Source organism: Mytilinidion resinicola, assembly GCF_010093595.1.
Source record: "Mytilinidion resinicola strain CBS 304.34 unplaced genomic scaffold BDZ99scaffold_11, whole genome shotgun sequence".
NCBI classification, from domain to species: domain Eukaryota; kingdom Fungi; phylum Ascomycota; class Dothideomycetes; order Mytilinidiales; family Mytilinidiaceae; genus Mytilinidion; species Mytilinidion resinicola.
In genome coordinates this window covers 669,266-686,285 of record NW_022985447.1, presented here as the reverse complement: position 1 = coordinate 686,285, position 17,020 = coordinate 669,266, and the positions used below count along the sequence as shown (strand labels likewise).

Below are 17,020 nucleotides of genomic sequence, written 5' to 3'. Positions count from 1 at the left end.
GGGGGACTCTCAGCTTCTGTTTGCTGTTCCGATATGGCAGAAATGCTGAAGACAGGAGGAGCAGGGGGACTCTCAGCTTCTGTTTGCTGTTCCGATATGGCAGAAATGCTGAAGACAGGAGGAACAGGGCCTTTTTCAACATCTGTTGCCGTTCCAGCATGCGATACAGAAGGCAAAATAGGCGCTGGAAGCTCGACTATGACAGGCTCAGTCTCTTGTTCAGAGATGGAGGACATGCCTAGGATAATTGGAGCACGAGGTTCCTCAAAATCTGTGGTGGTCCCAGCATGGGAGACAGTTGCTGCTGCCGCCACAGGAGAAGCCTCTTTGGGGGTTGTCTTCTCAAGAGAAGCTTTCTCAACAGCGGCTTCGTCCGCACCAGTTGTCACTTGCTCAGAAGTAGCAGCTTGTTCCTTGTCTTCGTGACCACTTGTGCTCTTGCCAAGTCCAAAGCCAATGCCTCCGGCAAGGGCAGCACCTATCGCGCTCGAAGCATTCGACAGTATGCCTTTTGACTCTGGCTCCCATGGGTCTGTCATCATAGAGGAATCAACCATCTGTGGCCGAGACTCAGGCTCCGGAACACATTCCACGGAAGAAACGGCAAGAGGAGACCTCCTCACGGCCTCAGGAGAGGTTTCGGGCGAGAGGAGATTAGTTCTGCTTGGCGTTCCATCAGCAACGCTGCCATCCTCGCTCTCCCCGCTGAGGTTTCCGAGCTCCGCAAACAAGCTTTGGCCTTGAGCGGGTGTACTTGAGTTGCTCGCAAAGCTCGCCGGCGAGTCTTTGGCCGGGGGAGTGTTGGTATATAGATCGCTAGAGTTCTGTGATCGGCGATATCCACCCTGCCCTCTGATCTTGAGGCGATAGCGAGGGTGCTGAGCCTGGACTGGAGTGCGAATGTTTACGTCTTCTCCCTCTTCCCCAGAAGTAGATGCTGTGCTCTGGTACGAGTTACGATTTCGAGGAATAGAAAGAGGGGATGGCCTCGAATGTCGAGTAGCGGGTGTCGCAGAAGCATTGCCTTCAGTTTCTGTGAGATCATCACTGCTGTCGCCGTCCAGAGTCTCTGCACCAGTGTGGAAGGCATCGGTTTCCGTTGTGGTGCCGTCACGCTCGTTGGCGGTCTCAAAGGCATCCGAGTTTTCGGTCGCAGTCTCAAATGCCTCGTTGCTCGTGTCCACGGCAGAACTGTGGCCACCAGGCGAGAGACGTCGAGACGCAGCAGTTCCAGGAGCTAGCAGTGATCTTGATCGCCGACTAGGTGACTCTTGACCGTCATGCTCCTCCCATTCTTCATCATCGACAATGATCTCTTGATTGCCACTCCTGACGGCTCCTAGCCGGTCGGGTCTTGCAGGCTTCTTGAAGACATCTTTCTCGTTCGGCTTGCGCCTCTTTCCAGCACTACCGAGTCCGTTAATGCCGCCGTCTCGCTTGGTCTCGAGCTCGTCACGAGCATCCTGCAACATCCGCTTGAGTTCAATCTTTTCAGTCTTCTCGCGATGAATGTTGTTCTTGAGGTTCTGGATCATGCGATGGGCGTGAACAAGCGAATGCTTGAGAGTCTCGGATTCTAGCTGCCCGTGCCTTGGGGTAGCTTTACTTGGCGATGGAGGCGGCGAGTGGTCAGGAGTCAAAGTATTGCCCTCCTCGCCATCATTGTCTGAGGAGGTATCATTTACACCACCCTGGTCGTCAGATCTCATGCGGTAGGCTACAGCTCTGGCCAGCTCCTGATTCTGTGCAGCGAGTTCTTCAACCTTACGTTGAAGGGCACCGCGCTCTGTTTCACCCATAGTCACATTGCGGCGGAGACCAGTAAGCTCCGATTCAGCGTGCTTGGTTTTGGCGGTATGGTCCTCACTGAGCTTGGCGTGTGCTTGCTTGAGCTCTTCAAAGTCCCGCTCCACAGTGGACTTCTCGGTCTTTGCAAGGTTTAAACTCTGATTGAGGCGTTGCTCCCTGTCCGCTAGTTCCTTTGCAGAGGCCTCCAGATCACGGACTTGGCTTTCCAGACTCCAATTGACATCCTTTAGCCGAGACTCGCTCTCATCCAGGGTTCGCATCCGTTGTGATAATCCTTCCACCTCGATCTCTAGTTGCGACCGTTCCAGAGTCGCAGCCTTGAGAGCATCATCCTTCTCTGCAAGAACGGTTTGTAGATCTCGTACTTGTGACAGCAGAGACGTGCTGATCTCAGTTGCAAGCGTGATATCGTGGATGCGACTCGGCTGTTGGTTTCGCTGTTTCCGCGACGGAGCGCTGACCTTGGATGGCGAGTGTTGAGCCTCGCTGGAATACACCGAAGCGCCAGCAGTAGTCTCGGGCGCCTCTCCGCTAGGAACGCGGGACTTCGGCAGGAAGGCGCGTGCCGTTTCTCTTCCTACCTCATTGTATTCTTTTTCCAGCTCGGCCAGCTTCTGGCGCAGCTCCGGGCCGATCTCGTTGTCCTCCGACTGCTTCTCGACGTCCTTCAGCCTCTCCTCCAGATCCTTCCGCTGCTGGACGAGAGAGTTGCCCAGCTGCGAGGCCTCTTGCAATCTCCGTGTGGTTTCCTGCAAATGTGCCTGTAGCGCGCGTTTTGTCTGGGCGGGGGAGCCGGTGGAGAAGAGTGAGAATTGCTGGTTGTCGAAGGCGGAGTAGCGATGCTGCTTTTTGGTGTCCTGGGTGCTCGACACGAAGGGGTCCGAGCCGTTGGAATCCTCCACAGGCAGCGCGCCGGGTGCCAGATTCGCGGTGGCCATGACTGCGGTTAGTCGATGGTACAGTCGTCAATTTCCCATCAGATTGGCGACTATATTGTCCGAGTCGAGTGGTGGTGGAACCGGCGGTCGATCGAGTCCCGAGGTCGCGGGCGGTTGAGGGGGTGCGGGAAAAATGTCTCGTGTGATTATTATTAGATGTCGGAATCACACTCCCAACGCGATGACAGGCGAATGGTGGTGTCCAAGGAAGACGGCAGTCGAACAAAAGAGCAAAAGGAAAGGCCAGGGAGATGGAGTAGGGGACGACAGGAATGCGCGCTGAAGCGGCAGGTGGCGTGGGCGACAGACGCGAACAGGCGGGCGGTGGGCCTCCAGCTGTCAACAACAGCGACTTGGCTACGCGTCACAACCGTCACAGTGAAGGGCCGAGGGTGAGGCGCATCGTAAGGCCGCGCCGGGCGACAAAGTAGGGCAGACGGGCAGAGGACCGAGAGGCTGGCAGCGGCGAGCGTGGACGGAGTGAAGCAGGTGTTGTTTCCAAGCTTTGCGACGGGATCAGCCCGGACCAGATCCCAGCTCTCGCGGAGATGATTCACCACGGCCTCAGCACCATTGGGTGTCATTCACCAAACACCAATTGGTTGGGCAGCGCATAAGGCGGCTACCATGGACGGCATCGCGCATGTCTTGACCGCGACGCAGTGTTTCATTTGGCCGCGGGCGGCAACGATTGATCGCTAGAACGCACACCATCTTCAACGCGACTCCATTCACCCCCACAGCTCGCCAAGCTGTCATCATTTTATTTCTTAAAACGGCGCCCTTGCGCCTCTCATCTATGGATTTCAGCGGAAACTCACCTACATGTTCAACTATGTTAACAACCGCAGGGTTCAGCATGACCATGGATCCCTTACTGCTATTCAGGGGGTCGGTAGATTGGATTGGGATGCAGTCATGGAAGGTCCAGGTAGATGCTCAACGAGCCAGACCAAGCATTTCAACGCTATGTGACAAACGAAGTTCCAGGCTTCTAGGAAGACACTGCATGTCTGCATTCGCTCTACCAATCTCATAGACCAAAAGACGCCTGCAGTTGGTATGTGGACCAGCTGGTGGTGTCACGTGACCGAGTCCGCTAGTCCAACCACTCCCTATCCAGACCCTCCAAGAACTTCAGATCGACCCCAACAAAGCTCCGCCAGAAATCCACTTCCAGTCGCCAGGGTTCCGTCTGCACTGCCCACGTCACCCCAGCACTCCGCAACCTGCAATCCGCCTCGTCCTTCCCCATAACAAGGTACAGATCCCTCTTCAGGACCACCTGATCGCCGAGCTGGCGCTTGTATGGGTCAATTCGCATTTTTGCAGAGTTATGGATACTCCACTCCGAGCAGGGCATATCCTTTGGTATAAACTTCCATTCCCAAGATCGCCCCACAGAGTCCAAGAAAGTCGTGGACGCGCGACGGTCATAGCCGATCATGAGAGGGTAGAAGTGCGGTGCCGACCACAGACGCAATAAAGAGAATCGGGCACCGGGGTTCGATGCCGCAAATTTGCTGGCACGGTCGAGCAGCGTTTCTGGCGTGAGTTTGGTAGGATCTTCAAGATGATCAGGAATAATGGGCCTAGAACTTGACAGCGTCAGCAAAGCAAGCTTCTTACTACCTAAAAATCTAAGGCCGTATAGAATGGGGAAACTAGCCTGTCTACGTCGAGGCGCCAGTCAATGTAAAGATCCATAGGACGAGAGGGCTCAGCGATGGCCACGGCCTGGCCGGAGACAAATTCGGCGTACGAATTGGCGATTACGCCTGCTTTGTAGACTACGGCGCCGTCAGTGTTAGCCATTGAGGAGGTATGGGAAACAGCCGCAATGAGTATGACTTACGATTCGCCACAATAGGCCTGACGGCGATATCCCATTCTAGAGGGTAAATATCATCGACAGCCTGGCCAGGCTTCTTCCGATTGACCCTCAAAAGATCGTCCCAAGCTTTGAAAAGGTCCTTGTCAATCGTCTTATTGCTCCTATATGTTCTCCTGCTCGGTGGATGCTTTGCTCGTTCGGCTTGCTTTAGCAGCAACGATTCACTGAGATCTAGGCCAGAACTCTCTGAGGCAAAAGTAATGAAATCTGTCGTCTCGGAAAACATGCAGATTGCAGCGTATGCATGGAAGGCGTCGGGGATAATGCGGCGATGCTGTGTGATTTTAGAGGCCATTCCCATGAATGCCAGCATCTCGTACGGGCCCATGTTGATCTTAGACATCAAGTAATCGTCCGCTTTTCTAACAACTTTTAGGAGTTCTGCGTAATTTTCAGCGGCACCGGGCGATAAATCAGCCTTGTGCCAACAGTCCTTGAAAACTGCGAATCCATTAGCTACAGCGTGATGAACGCGGAGAATACAGTCCTTTGTCATTAGTCTGCATATACTTCATCACCAGTGCTTGAATTGCTTCGAGAGACTCGCAAAAGCCAAAAGGTATGTGTGGCACGACGCCTTTCCAAGAGAAGCCCATAAATTGATATAGGCTTCATCCAAGTCTGAAAAGGTATCGAGGCACTTCAAACAATGACATAAAAGTGTATGCAGACCTATGACGAGACAGTGTAGCTGGACTGAACTTACTCTTAGACTTTTCGCGATCCATGAATCGCATCCACTCTTTCCTCATGGTCTCTTCACTGGTATCGCTGTAGTCTTTGTCAGTCTTACTAAGGCTTAATCGCATTATCGCCATCATATCCGCGTCGATCATGCTAGTATCAGCGGATGGCCAGCGAATTGTGGCGTCCAACAGTGGTTTCGCGAGATCTCGCATGCGATCTTCCTTAACACCCTTAGCAAGAGACTCCTTGAATTCATATTCAAAACGAATCAGGGCCTTTTCTTGGTCCTCGCCCATGGACGATTCATCGCTCTCGTCAGTCCACTCGTCGTCGTTGTCTTCTTTCGGATCTCCTTCTTGAGAGGAACATGACAGAGATTGCCCCTCCGTGATCCTAAGATGATCTTCATCATCGGACAATTCATCGTCGGTATCCAAGTCGTAGACAAATCTTCGAATGTCGCCGGGCGGCCCGCGCTCAAATTTTTGTATTTCACTTGGGTTATCCCTAAACAACTCGTTCTTCCTGTTTTGTAAGACTTCTTCAGGGAATAGAATTTGGTCCTCAAGTACGTCTGCCTCATTGTAGAGATAACTCATCAGAGAGTCCTCAATGTTTACCTCCCGGCCGTTCAGATCCACGGCTCGCATGCGCGTTTCAGGGTGGTGAATCTCATCCCAGATGCTCTGTACAACTTCACCGGGCTTGATCGTACGTGCTCTCATCGTTGATCGGTCCCTCGTCAGAGTCTTGATGACTGGGCCTGCCAATTTGAAGTAATCGAGAGGTGTAATGCAGCGCTGTGCTTTAAGCAGCATCTACCCAAGTTAGAAACAGAGCTTTTGAGTCAGAGTACGGCTTGCAAAAAAATGCGGCTCACTTGACGAAGTTTGTTGTACAAGCGAGGATATGGCTCGCCAGCTTCGGCATCCCAGAGATAGATATCATAGTAGTCCGTGAATCCAAAATGCCATCGTCGATAGCCATCCATCTCTTCAAAGAACTCGGGACCAACAGATCGGAGCACGTGGTAGTCGTTCTTTGAAGCTCTTCCAAGCCCCATCTTTTCGCGGACTAGCCAAAGTTGATCATCTGGAGGTGTGACTAGTACGCGGCCAGTCCTCGCGTCACGGACAAGAACAATAACCTGTGATGTCTCCATTGAAAGGTATTGTATGAGCCGGCGGCTCGCTGCATCGTTACGCTTGACATGGCCGCAGATAAAGTTTCTGTTTCTGGTATCAGCAGTGCCGTTCAAGATTTTGATAGGGGACCCATACCTCATCTCCGCAACATGATGCGATCGTCGGCCTTGACGTCGTGGTGACTGATAGTACGTTGTGTACTCGTCCGCGGCGTCGTTCTGGACATACGGGATGAAGCCCTGTAGCAAGGTTAGGATTGTGGTTTCAGAAACATTTGAAGACGTACCAAAGTCATCAATTGATTTCTCAAGCGATCACCAACCCACGTCATCCAATTGGTACCGGGAAAGTAATGGTATGTGGCCAAGACATTCAACTCGTAGAACTCGTCCCAATGCCGGCACAGAGTAATGGCGTCAAACCTGGCAAATACGTTAGTCTGTGAAAGCGATGACGATGTAGTATCATAGCAGTGATTAGTGTGCACGAATGCCCACCACTGCTTGATGTCCGTCAACCAGCCATCCTTCTTGACTGTTGGCTCAATCTCCGATAATCCCAGATGGGTATCGCAGTGATTACCAGTATTTGATAATCCTCGTAAATCCTGCCGTGTCAAGCCTGACGTTCGATCAAGATGCTTGGAACTTTATTGAAGCGCGCCGAACAGAGGCGCGCAGGTGTACAAGTCGACGAGAATCACCTACAAATCGGAGTCTTTCGCGATGACGCAGAAATGGAACCAGCCTCCTCTGCTCATGGCTTTCTCGCTCGGGTAATTGTGGATATAATGGCCACAGATCTTGATGCGCATTTTCTTTTTGCTGAATTTGCCTTCGTCGGTGATTATGCCAAAGTCAATGAATGCCCCTGGATCATCCAGGCCCGAGATCTTTTGGTCTTCTTGTCGCTTCTTGATCATTGCCTTTTCCCTTTTCGTTTGGTAGACATGTCCAACACCTAAGCGATCACGTTTTGCTACTTTTCGAGGACGATACCCATAGCTAGTTTCATCTTCGTCTCCCTCTTCCTCTACTGTATTATCGTCTTCTTGACTACCCTCTTCCTCATCCCCTCTCGCAAAATCAGCGCACGCATCTCGGACTTCCTGAAGCGCGGGCTGCTCCACTTTCAGGCAGAGATCTCGTAAATCCTCCAGCGTGACTTCCGCGTCATTCAAAAACTCTTCGATACTGTCTACCCGTAACGCCACTGGTAAAAGTTTGGCATGGGATAGTAGCAATCGACAGAACAGCAACGTCTTGATCTGGGCAATATCCTGGAGAAGGCGATCAATTTCGTTGTCGGGCATAGGAGCCGATTTTTCTATCAGTTTGAGCGGAGAGTCAATGGTGCCGGCAATATACATGCCCTTTTCGCGATAATATTTAACGCCTTCCCTCAGCCGACTTCTGATCTGGGCCTGGGTTTCCATTTCGATGTTACTAGCACCACCCCCTGTGCCCGTCTCTGCGGTCGTGCTGTTCGTTTTTCCGGATCGTGGATTCGCCTTTGCAGGATTCGTCTTCACAGGGTCTGTTTTCGAGGGATCCGCCATGCTCTTTTTCCCCCTCTTTTTCGCACCTTTCGATATTTTGGGAGCCTCTGGGTTCGCAGGTGCACTTTCAGTGCGGTTGCTGTTGCCTGCTTGCTTGAGTTTGGTTGCCTCAGTGGTTTCTGAATCTGAATCCTTCAGCATCAAAAAGTACTTGATGAGATCGATGTAGCTGCCCCGCTCATCCTCAGCGACATCCTGAACTGGATCCCATTCTTCTTGTTCCGCTTCGGTCATTTCAGAGAGTCTCTGCGTGTATACTTCATTTAGGAACGCCTCTGCGCGCTTCTGATTTTCCCTGGCCCTGACCTCGTTCTGATGCCGCGTTACCTCCTTTTGATGCCGCCTGAACAGCTGTGCTTCTAATTTCACTTTCTTGCTCTCGTTCTCGCGCTGAGCCTCCTCATCATCCTGACATTGGCGGACCCACTGAAACCAAGAACGCTTGGCGTAAAGAATCTCAGCAGTCCTCCGTCCGAGCCTCTCTAGAGCCCGTGCGATCGTATGCTTCTCCTTCTGCAGTTGGGCTAAATACTTCTCATGGCCGTAATCCATATCGACGGCGAAGAAATGGCTGTGATGTAGCTTTCTTCCACGAATGACGGACGAGAGGATGTTCTGTTTCTTGAACAGGTAGCTGTGCAGCTCTCTTAGTGTACTTTCGGCATCGACATCCTCGAAATTCTGGTTGACAAGGGCAGTTTTAGTACTGGCCAGATATGCTGGCATCAAGTTGGCTAGATTGTCGAGTTGGGCATTCCTCCTCTTGTATCCCTTGTACAACGCTTGTAGAATAGAAGCATCAGCATAGCGAACGAGGAAATGAAGATACTTGAAAAGGCTCTAGTCTCATACCGTGACACTGCCTAGCATGGAATCCGCACAGGCGACCGTCGGAGGATGTTGCGGGCTTGTCGCATGGCGTCTTCGCCGTCGGGTCTGAGAGCTCGAAAGCTCTGCATTGGGGAGGCATTGGGGCAGACCGAATAACGCAGTAGCGCGGCGAAACACAGAACAATTATACAAGAGTCTACGCGTTTGTTGATGAGGGGGCTAACGGGACGGAGCTTAAATTGTAGTGCGCATTAGAAAGTGCGCTAGTCCCAAGGGTCCCAGCCCAGCTCAGCCCAGCAACGTGACACCAAGTCGCGTGGCGCCAGATAGACGCGTTTCCTCGCGATAACCACGTGTCAAAGTGTGCCTCTCGATTGATTGAGGGAAAGCAGGCCCATTCAAGGCCCTATCCAGGAACGTTGACCATTATAGAGTACAGACGGCTTCTGATGTCACGTGCTATGAATGTTCCCGTACTGACTAGCACTACTCGGCGACATCGGTCACTACATCCGACTGCTCCCAGACACAGGCACAACAAACATCACTTGCACCTCGCTCGCAGGCCTCTCTTAGTGACAAGACCTAGCCAGTCTATAGTCCCAAAGCTGTCGGAAGGGTTCCAGCGTGCCGGCACACCCGAGTATCCCGCTCTTTGCACCTTTACTAAACCTTATCGTTCCCTCGGGACGGCCGGGGGCCAAGAAGCCGGCGAGAAGTCCTGAATCTTCACTTGTTCTGGCCCTGGTAACTACACTGTCATGGAAGTTGATTCGTGTACCAATGCCTTTCCCCTCCCCTCTAACTGCGCCGAGTGTAGCGCTATCATTTTATCAACGTTGGCTAGTAATGAGCGGTACTAAGGAGGCGATGAGAAGATTGCCGACAGACTCTCCTGCAAGATACAAAGCTGGCGAGCATGGCACTCAAGAACGTCGGTATCGCAGAGACAATGAAGTTTACTAGGCTGGTCGTGCTTTTCACCCTGTTTTGGGGATTTGGGATAGCTTCACCCATCAAAGTTCTCTTAACCAACTACGACGGCTCAATAGCCTACTCGCTGGGCAGTTCGACGAGACCGTACTATATTCCCTCTCCAGGAAAGTCAGCAGCTGTTGGCAATTACAGCATTGGTCAGGGCGGGGGTAATTGGGAGCCTGAATTTGTTCCTTTCACGGTGCTGGTATTGAATGCAACCATCATCACCGGAAGTGTCATTGAAGACACATTGAAGGAGTACAAGGAGGACGATGTCTATACTGTAGACTTTCTTGTTGGTAATTGCTAAACGATAGCCTATACTTCAGGTGCATTGCTGATACAGTATTGCAGGACTTCAAATTATCTCGCTGATAAAGCATGCCAAACTCGACGAATCCGGGATTACATATCTTAAGTCATTGTCGCTACCATATCTCCTAATCGACAGCCAATTATCTTGCGGAGCTTCGATTGGTAACTCAATCAAGAACGCAAGGATCATTCCGCCTGGACCATACGTGGGCAAAATTCATTCCGGAACGCTATCGCTGTTTAAAACATATGGCACCTTTTACGACCAATACGATGCATTCATGGCCGGCGTAACCCCTAATGATGACGGTTCCTACGCATACGCGCGGATCTGGCATCCAGAGCATTACGAAATTATGATTCCGTACCCCTCAAAGCTGTATACAAGTCTCCTTGACCCAGCGCAATATCCGCTCGCAGGTCGCCGATTCGGGATCAAAGATATCATCGATCTCGAAGGCATAATCACAGGCGGTGGATCACGTGAATATGCACGGCTTTACAACACGCCCAAGAACGAGACGGCGCCCGCCATGGCTAAGTTGATTGCACTGGGAGCAGTACCTGTGGGTAAGACGAAGAGTGCCACATTCGCATGGGGAGCTTGGCGAGACCAGAATGACGATATACCCTATTCTTGGAACCCTCGGGCTGATGGCTATCTTGGGCTCTCCGCCTCTAGTTATGGAAGTGCAGCTGCTATCGCTGCGTACCCTGAGTTGGATTTCACAACTGGGACTGATACACTTGGGAGTGTGAGAAACCCTGCCGACCGAGCGGGAGTTTACGGGTATGCTCCTTCTCTCATGAATATACTGCGAACGTTGCTAACAACTGGAAGTTTGCGAACAACCTGGAGGGCCGTGGAAGTCGAGGGCATCATCACCAGCGCCATCACATTAGATTCCGTTGGTTTCCTTACCCGCGATCCAATTCTCGGTAAGTTTCTCATCTATCAAACCGCCGCCATGTCGCCAACTAATTATGCACCAGCCCAAGCAATCGCGAATGTCTGGGAAGGCCAGGGAAATGCCGCTTTGGCTCCCGGCCCCTTCACCTACCCCAAGAAGATCATATATCCTATCGAATGGTTCCCTGTAAATTCTAGCGCGGCTCAAACTCTCATTGACACTTGGATTGCGAACGTCACCAACGCACTAGGCATGACTATCGAATATCAGAACACGAGCCAGATCTTCCAGGAAGTCATTGGCTACAACGGCACCATGGGCGACTGGACAACGAACGTCAGCTCACTAGACATATACGATAATTGGGCAACCATGGGGAGGCAGTTTGTGGAAGACTATGGCAAGGCCTTTGGAGGCCGATATCCAGAGCTTGATGTGAGCGTGAGGACGCCATGGGCTGAGAGCCCAACGTATACGAAAGAATATTACGATGAGAATACGGAGAGAGCTTGGGAGTTCACTGATTTCATCAATAATGTCAGTCACCTAGGCTGCATGACGAGGCCTATGAAAGCCGAGTAGACTGCCGAAAGTTATTGGCTAACTATGCTGCAGCATGTCATCACCGGGAATAATGACACTTGTTCGGACGGACTGTGGATTTACCAGATTGCGGATACCGGTGGTGGTGTGCCTGAGTACCGCGACCGCACTCTAGACGTTAGTGTACTCATGTACAACACCTTTAGCTTCAGCTGACCTCCGCAGTACTTCCCCGACTTCGCGGGCGCTATGCGTGGGGCGTCGATAGCACCGTTCGCACATGTAGGGCTTTTGTCATCCAACGATGCTTTATGTTGCTAATATGACATGTGTAGACTACGGACATTACCGTGCCCATTGGTCAGATCCCCTACATGAGTGAGATTTCGCATGTGAGTGTCTATAGCAGACGTTTAGCGGAGTGCTCCGCGTAATACTGACATGGCGCAGGTTGAAGAGCAACTCGCTATCACGCTAAACTTCGTCGCTCACCGTGGCTGTGACTTGGCGCTCATGGAGTTCATCAAGGCGTGCGCTGACGCCGGCTTCTGTGCTGAGGTCAAGACTGGGCGGACGGCATTTTGAGAGTCCAGGGGCACGATCTGAGCCTGTAATCACTTCTAGATCTGGGTCAAATTGTCAACTTGAGAACAAGGTGCGTCAAATAGGAGAGTCTACATGTACTTATTCCCTACCCCTTGGGTTGGCCCCGCAGGATGCTACAAATAACACACAATGTAAAGTTTGATGCAGTAGGTTCTAGGCTTGCTTTCAAAAGCTCGTGATAGACCTGCTACCTGATTGAAAAGCCACCATCGAAGGACTCCTAGAAAATAACCCAAACATAACGCGAAGGAAAAGTCAACTCCCAGGAAAACGACGTCTCCAACGTCTCAAAGCCTCATCAGGAACAACAACACCCAGAAGTACACGCGCTGACAGACAGAGAAAATGCGAACACCCTACCACTCCACGCTCCTCTTCCCAGCCCCATGACAATTACCATCCCCCGAAGCACCCGCAGACTTCGCAGCCCTCCCAACACACGCCTTGGTCCCAATAGGCAAGTGCCCATGCGCATACCACTGGAACTTGACATCATTCGGCGTCCACTCGAAGCCCCAATCCGTCACCGCGCCGCACCCATCCAGCTGCTTCTTCAAACCCTCCCCATTAGCGCCGAACGTCGCGTCGGGCCAGTTCTTCCCGCGGATCTCGAACCCGTCATATACGAACTTGTACGACACGTCGCACGAGAGGTCGTTGACTTGCTGGGAGAGCGCTTCGAGCTTGTACACCCACCCGTCGGCGCTGGTGAAGGTGCCGCCAAACTTGTAGTTGTGCGGGTTGTTGATGGGGTCATTGCCGTCGCAGCCGTCGAGGATGGCGCGCGTGATGCGGCCTGCGCAGTCGGGGGCTTTATCGGTGCCTTGGCTCTCGTCGCTGGGGAAGTCGACGGAAAGACGCAGCTGGTCGACGGTTCCGTCGTTGTATCTGAGCAATATCGTTAGCAGAAGAGCGGGGGTGTTCGCTGAGAGGAGGTTACTTACTCGACCGACTTGCTAGCTTGGGCGCAGAAGTCCTTGATGTTCTGGGCGGCGGTGTCGCGGTGCATGATCCAGACGTCGCCATTGATGCCATGGCACTGGACCTTGTCTTGTCCCGCAGGTGGAGTTGGGGGAGCGGAGTCAACGTCACGATCTGCTTTCCACTCAGCCAGGATGAGGTCCTTTATAACAGTGTGGAAAGCTGGCTGCGGGTGGAACACTTTGAAGCGATTTCCCGCGGCTCTCCAAATGGGATCTAGAAGACCCTCTGCGCCCGGGTCAACATTAGCGAGAACAGCTTCAAACAGATCGTTTTGCATCGGCCATTTCTTATTGATGTCATCTGCGGACATGCCAGGGGTAGTCTTGGCATATGCGTCGGACAGAACTTTGTCAACGGTTGGATCCTCGGGCTCGTTGTATGGATAATGCCAGAACCATAGCTTCGGATTATTCCTGGAGACTATTAGCTGATATCTGCTATTAGAGATAATGAACAACTTACTGATTGGGTTCATTGGCATCCTTTTCGCAGAAGCGGTGTGTATCCAGGCCCGGACCTCCTTGTTGGATATCGATGAACTTGACGCCATTGGCCGAATTTCTGTCCACGGCCGCTTTGATTGCAGCATTGAGGCCACGGCTCATAGCATTGAAGTCTTGGCGGATTGCTGAAGTCATCTTCACGTGGTCTTTCCCGTCGTCGACAGGATTGGCAGATCGAGCGCTATGGATGTATTAGAAGAGACGACGGAGAACTCAAAATCTATACTTACAAAGTAACCGTATCGCAGGCAGGGTCGTCCCAGTTGAAGAACTCCCCGAAACCAGCCACGTATAGCTTGAATTTGTCGCCGACAGTGCCTTTTCGGCCCCTGGTTACAGTCATCTGGATCAGATGGTCGATATCATCCACGAGTTTCGGGGCGTTGATTAAATTCCAGCTAAAAGCTCGTTGATCGTCGCAGGTTCTCTTCTCTGGACCGCCGGGGATGTGCCATTCAATGATGCAATTGAATATGATCCCCGGGAAATCGATGTCGTTACCACCGACATTCATTGTTGCGAATGTAGGGTTGCCAAACGCCGGTCTATCTCCTAGATGATGTGAGCGCCACTCGATAAGCTTGGAAGTAAAATTAGGTTCAGCTTACCATACTGCCTATTCGGCTGACCGGATGTATCTTTGTCATAGAATTGATATGCCTCGACGTCCGCTGACGACGAGCCAGAACAGACAACGTTGTTGAATTTCCAATTGTCGCCAAGTTCCAGATCTGCACCGTTGAGTTGAACGGGATAGGCTTGATCGTATCTCAGGCATCTGTAACTGTTTGCTCCATACTCGCCAGAGCCGACTCCTGAAGCGTAACTGTCACCTAGGGCAGTCCATTCAACAACATCGCCCCGAGGAGAAAGAATTGAGGGGGCATGAGGGAGAGACGAAACAAGTTGTAATAGATATAGAAGAGATATCACGGATGGCAACATGATTGATGATCGTGGTTCTAAGGCAGGCTTTGCAGACTAGCTCAGTTGATACTGAATAACGAGTGATCGACGGGGAACACTTTATACTCATGCCAAATCCTCTCATTGCTAGGAGAACTCTGCCCCTTCGTCATAGTCCTATCTAAAGATCCGCCTCGTCCCGTCCGACAGATAGTCCAAAATAAGTCCAACATGTTAGCCGTCAGCATCTGTGCTAGGGTGATGTAGGTTCTGACCTCGCTATACAGCACCTTGGAATTACTAAAAGGATACGGAATCCTGCTTGGCTGAAACGACTATTGTTTTGCTATGGGGTTGTACCCCTACCTACTTGGGACAGCTGATGGCAAGGCTGTGTACCTGAACTCGAAAATCCTAACACCGGTTTGGGACGGTATAGAAATAAATTTGAGCCATGCTACGAATAGAGCGCCTGAATCTCTTGAAATTACCATGAGTATCTGAGAACGACAGCGGCTTGACTAAGCTATTTCTGATATTGCTAAGTCGTGGGGATACAAATCAATGGTAGTGCCAGGGCAAGTGTCACGACATTAGTCTGTGTAATTTACTCTGCCACTGCACAGAGCCCTCCAACACGTTCTCAAAGATCTAGACGGAATGTAAAGCACTCTGTAGATTGATACGGAATAGAAAACGTGTTGTCGTAATGGTTTTCTTCCATCTACAACGACAGGATCATTGTGGAGTAGGTCTCGATATCGTAAGGGTCCAGAAATAGACGGTACTTTGTACGAAACTCATTTCACCAAAAGCTAGTCCGTGGAGGCGTCGAGGGCCAACATCTCCCAACGTTCCATGTTGGATATGTTGCTAGTGGTTCATCCCGGCTTGGTGTTCGTTTCTAAGAGCGAAATAGACGCCGAACAATCCTGTGGCTTGTTTCGAAACCAACACCCAGCATACAAGGCTTCCTTCGGGAGGCGGAATCGTCGATTTTGGATATGAGTGGTGTGAAGTCGTGAGCTAGTGATCTGTAAAATGTACCAGATAGGGGCGAAGTAGCGGGACTTGAAGCGGTTGCTTGTTCTGGAAGAAACATGATTGGTGGACAAATAATTTTAATAGGACGTTGTACGAGGAATCAGAGTGAGATCGGGGCCATTTGTGCAGGAGGAGAGACAGGAGGAAGCCATGTTCTTCCCTCGGCGCAGTCAATTCTATATATATGCGGCTAGGCTCGGTTACATGCATGTCTCCGGGGCCGCCCCCACGTTACTGGGCGGGCGCTAGGCACGGGCAGTGCACGCAGTACACCTCAACCCCGAAACGTGTAGCCGCCTTGGAGGACCTCACTACATACCCCGAATCAGTTTTCAGAATTGAGTCGTTTCTTCGTATTTTGACTACTCTGAGCGGGCACTTACGATATCACGAATAGTTATCATGCGGCCATCACTCACGATACCCCTCCTCTTCGCTGCGCGATCTGTATCTTGGAGGTTCGCCAGTCGAGGCTCGCTGGCTAAACAACAACACGTGCTATCAGATGAGGCATCGATAACAGACTATGAGCTTCCAGATGTTATACCGGGCGGTTCTCCATTCAGCTTCTGCAATCAGTCGAGGAAGACGGATCTATACAACATTTCAATGATCAATTTCAACCCTCAGCCACTATATCTGTCAGTTGCTGTGCACATTACTATCTCAAGCTCGATGCTGACTATTTTTCTGTAGCGATAATGGCTTCGGCGTGACCATCTATGGTGACTCTCGTTCTTAATAGTAACTCCATCTTTTCTGTACTTACACATCACAGGGACTTACCTCAAGGATGTGGGCCCGAATGCGACATTCGAGATGACTGGAGACTGCGGCAGTCACTGCAAAGAATATGGGTGAATATCTTCCCAAATCATATCAACTATTTTGAAGACTAATGTTGTAAAGGTACAACCATACGGAGGGAGAAACAGAAAGCTGGGGCTTTTGCCCTTTCCACAACGAAACTCAGCAGCTGGACAAGAAAGGTGGCTGTCCACCGGTGGAAGGTTTCGCGCTTACGAACGTAGCGGGTTGGGTGATGCCGTGGTACCGCGTTCCTGTAAGTCTACTTGGTGATTTCCGGGAGGATGAGCTAACTTCGACAGGCGTGGTACAATTTCACCTTCGATGCGAAGACGGCCGACGGTGAGCGAATCTACTGTCTTACGGCAGAAGTATGCCTCCGTTGGGAAGATGAGAAAATGAACAAATGGTATGTCGACCATGGTTCGCCTGGGGCCAACTGTACTTGGCCGAGGTAGGAGGAGGGTTGACTTGCTGGATAAGATCTTGGGACTTGTTAGTTGAACAGTCACGATGCGAAACGGGTACCCACATTGAGTCCCCGTATTAGTCAATATATTG

General features: G+C 51.4%; 5 protein-coding genes across 5 annotated transcripts in view; 2 read left to right on the top strand and 3 right to left on the bottom strand.

Moving 5' to 3' along the window:
* Positions 1–2,747, bottom strand: part of BDZ99DRAFT_477427 (uncharacterized protein) — a gene marked incomplete at both ends in the record, with an annotated part of 5,420 nt that extends 2,673 nt beyond the window's left edge. The window contains one exon of the mRNA XM_033722117.1: positions 8–2,747. Coding sequence (XP_033575894.1) covers positions 8–2,747 — 2,740 coding nt within the window. The remainder of the gene's footprint in view (positions 1–7) is intronic.
* Positions 2,748–3,846: 1,099 nt separating this feature from the next.
* On the bottom strand, positions 3,847–9,057 carry BDZ99DRAFT_444814 (uncharacterized protein; the record flags this gene model as incomplete). Its single annotated transcript, XM_033717902.1, has 9 exons — positions 8,884–9,057; positions 7,181–8,813; positions 6,760–6,895; positions 6,609–6,712; positions 6,209–6,557; positions 5,348–6,146; positions 4,603–5,082; positions 4,425–4,537; positions 3,847–4,368 (listed from the first exon to the last, which is right to left on the bottom strand). The coding sequence occupies exons 1-9, from the start codon at positions 8,999–9,001 to the stop codon at positions 3,847–3,849; spliced, it is 4,254 nt and encodes a 1,417-aa protein (XP_033575893.1). The 5' UTR covers positions 9,002–9,057.
* A 724-nt stretch (positions 9,058–9,781) lies between these two features.
* Positions 9,782–12,365, top strand: BDZ99DRAFT_571782 (amidase signature enzyme; the record flags this gene model as incomplete). The annotated part of the gene is made up of 8 exons (XM_033728131.1): positions 9,782–10,139; positions 10,195–10,945; positions 10,997–11,094; positions 11,149–11,603; positions 11,682–11,786; positions 11,835–11,891; positions 11,945–12,001; positions 12,060–12,365. The coding sequence occupies 8 exons, from the start codon at positions 9,782–9,784 to the stop codon at positions 12,192–12,194; spliced, it is 2,016 nt and encodes a 671-aa protein (XP_033575892.1). The 3' UTR covers positions 12,195–12,365.
* Positions 12,366–12,571: 206 nt separating this feature from the next.
* Positions 12,572–14,647, bottom strand: BDZ99DRAFT_444813 (uncharacterized protein; the record flags this gene model as incomplete). Its single annotated transcript, XM_033717901.1, has 5 exons — positions 12,572–13,103; positions 13,160–13,612; positions 13,662–13,883; positions 13,933–14,134; positions 14,275–14,647. 5 exons carry the CDS (start codon positions 14,645–14,647, stop codon positions 12,572–12,574), a joined length of 1,782 nt encoding a protein of 593 aa, XP_033575891.1.
* Positions 14,648–16,054: 1,407 nt separating this feature from the next.
* Positions 16,055–16,917, top strand: BDZ99DRAFT_477423 (uncharacterized protein; the record flags this gene model as incomplete). The annotated part of the gene is made up of 5 exons (XM_033722116.1): positions 16,055–16,293; positions 16,349–16,377; positions 16,431–16,509; positions 16,562–16,715; positions 16,762–16,917. 5 exons carry the CDS (start codon positions 16,055–16,057, stop codon positions 16,915–16,917), a joined length of 657 nt encoding a protein of 218 aa, XP_033575890.1.
* Positions 16,918–17,020: the final 103 nt, after the last annotated feature.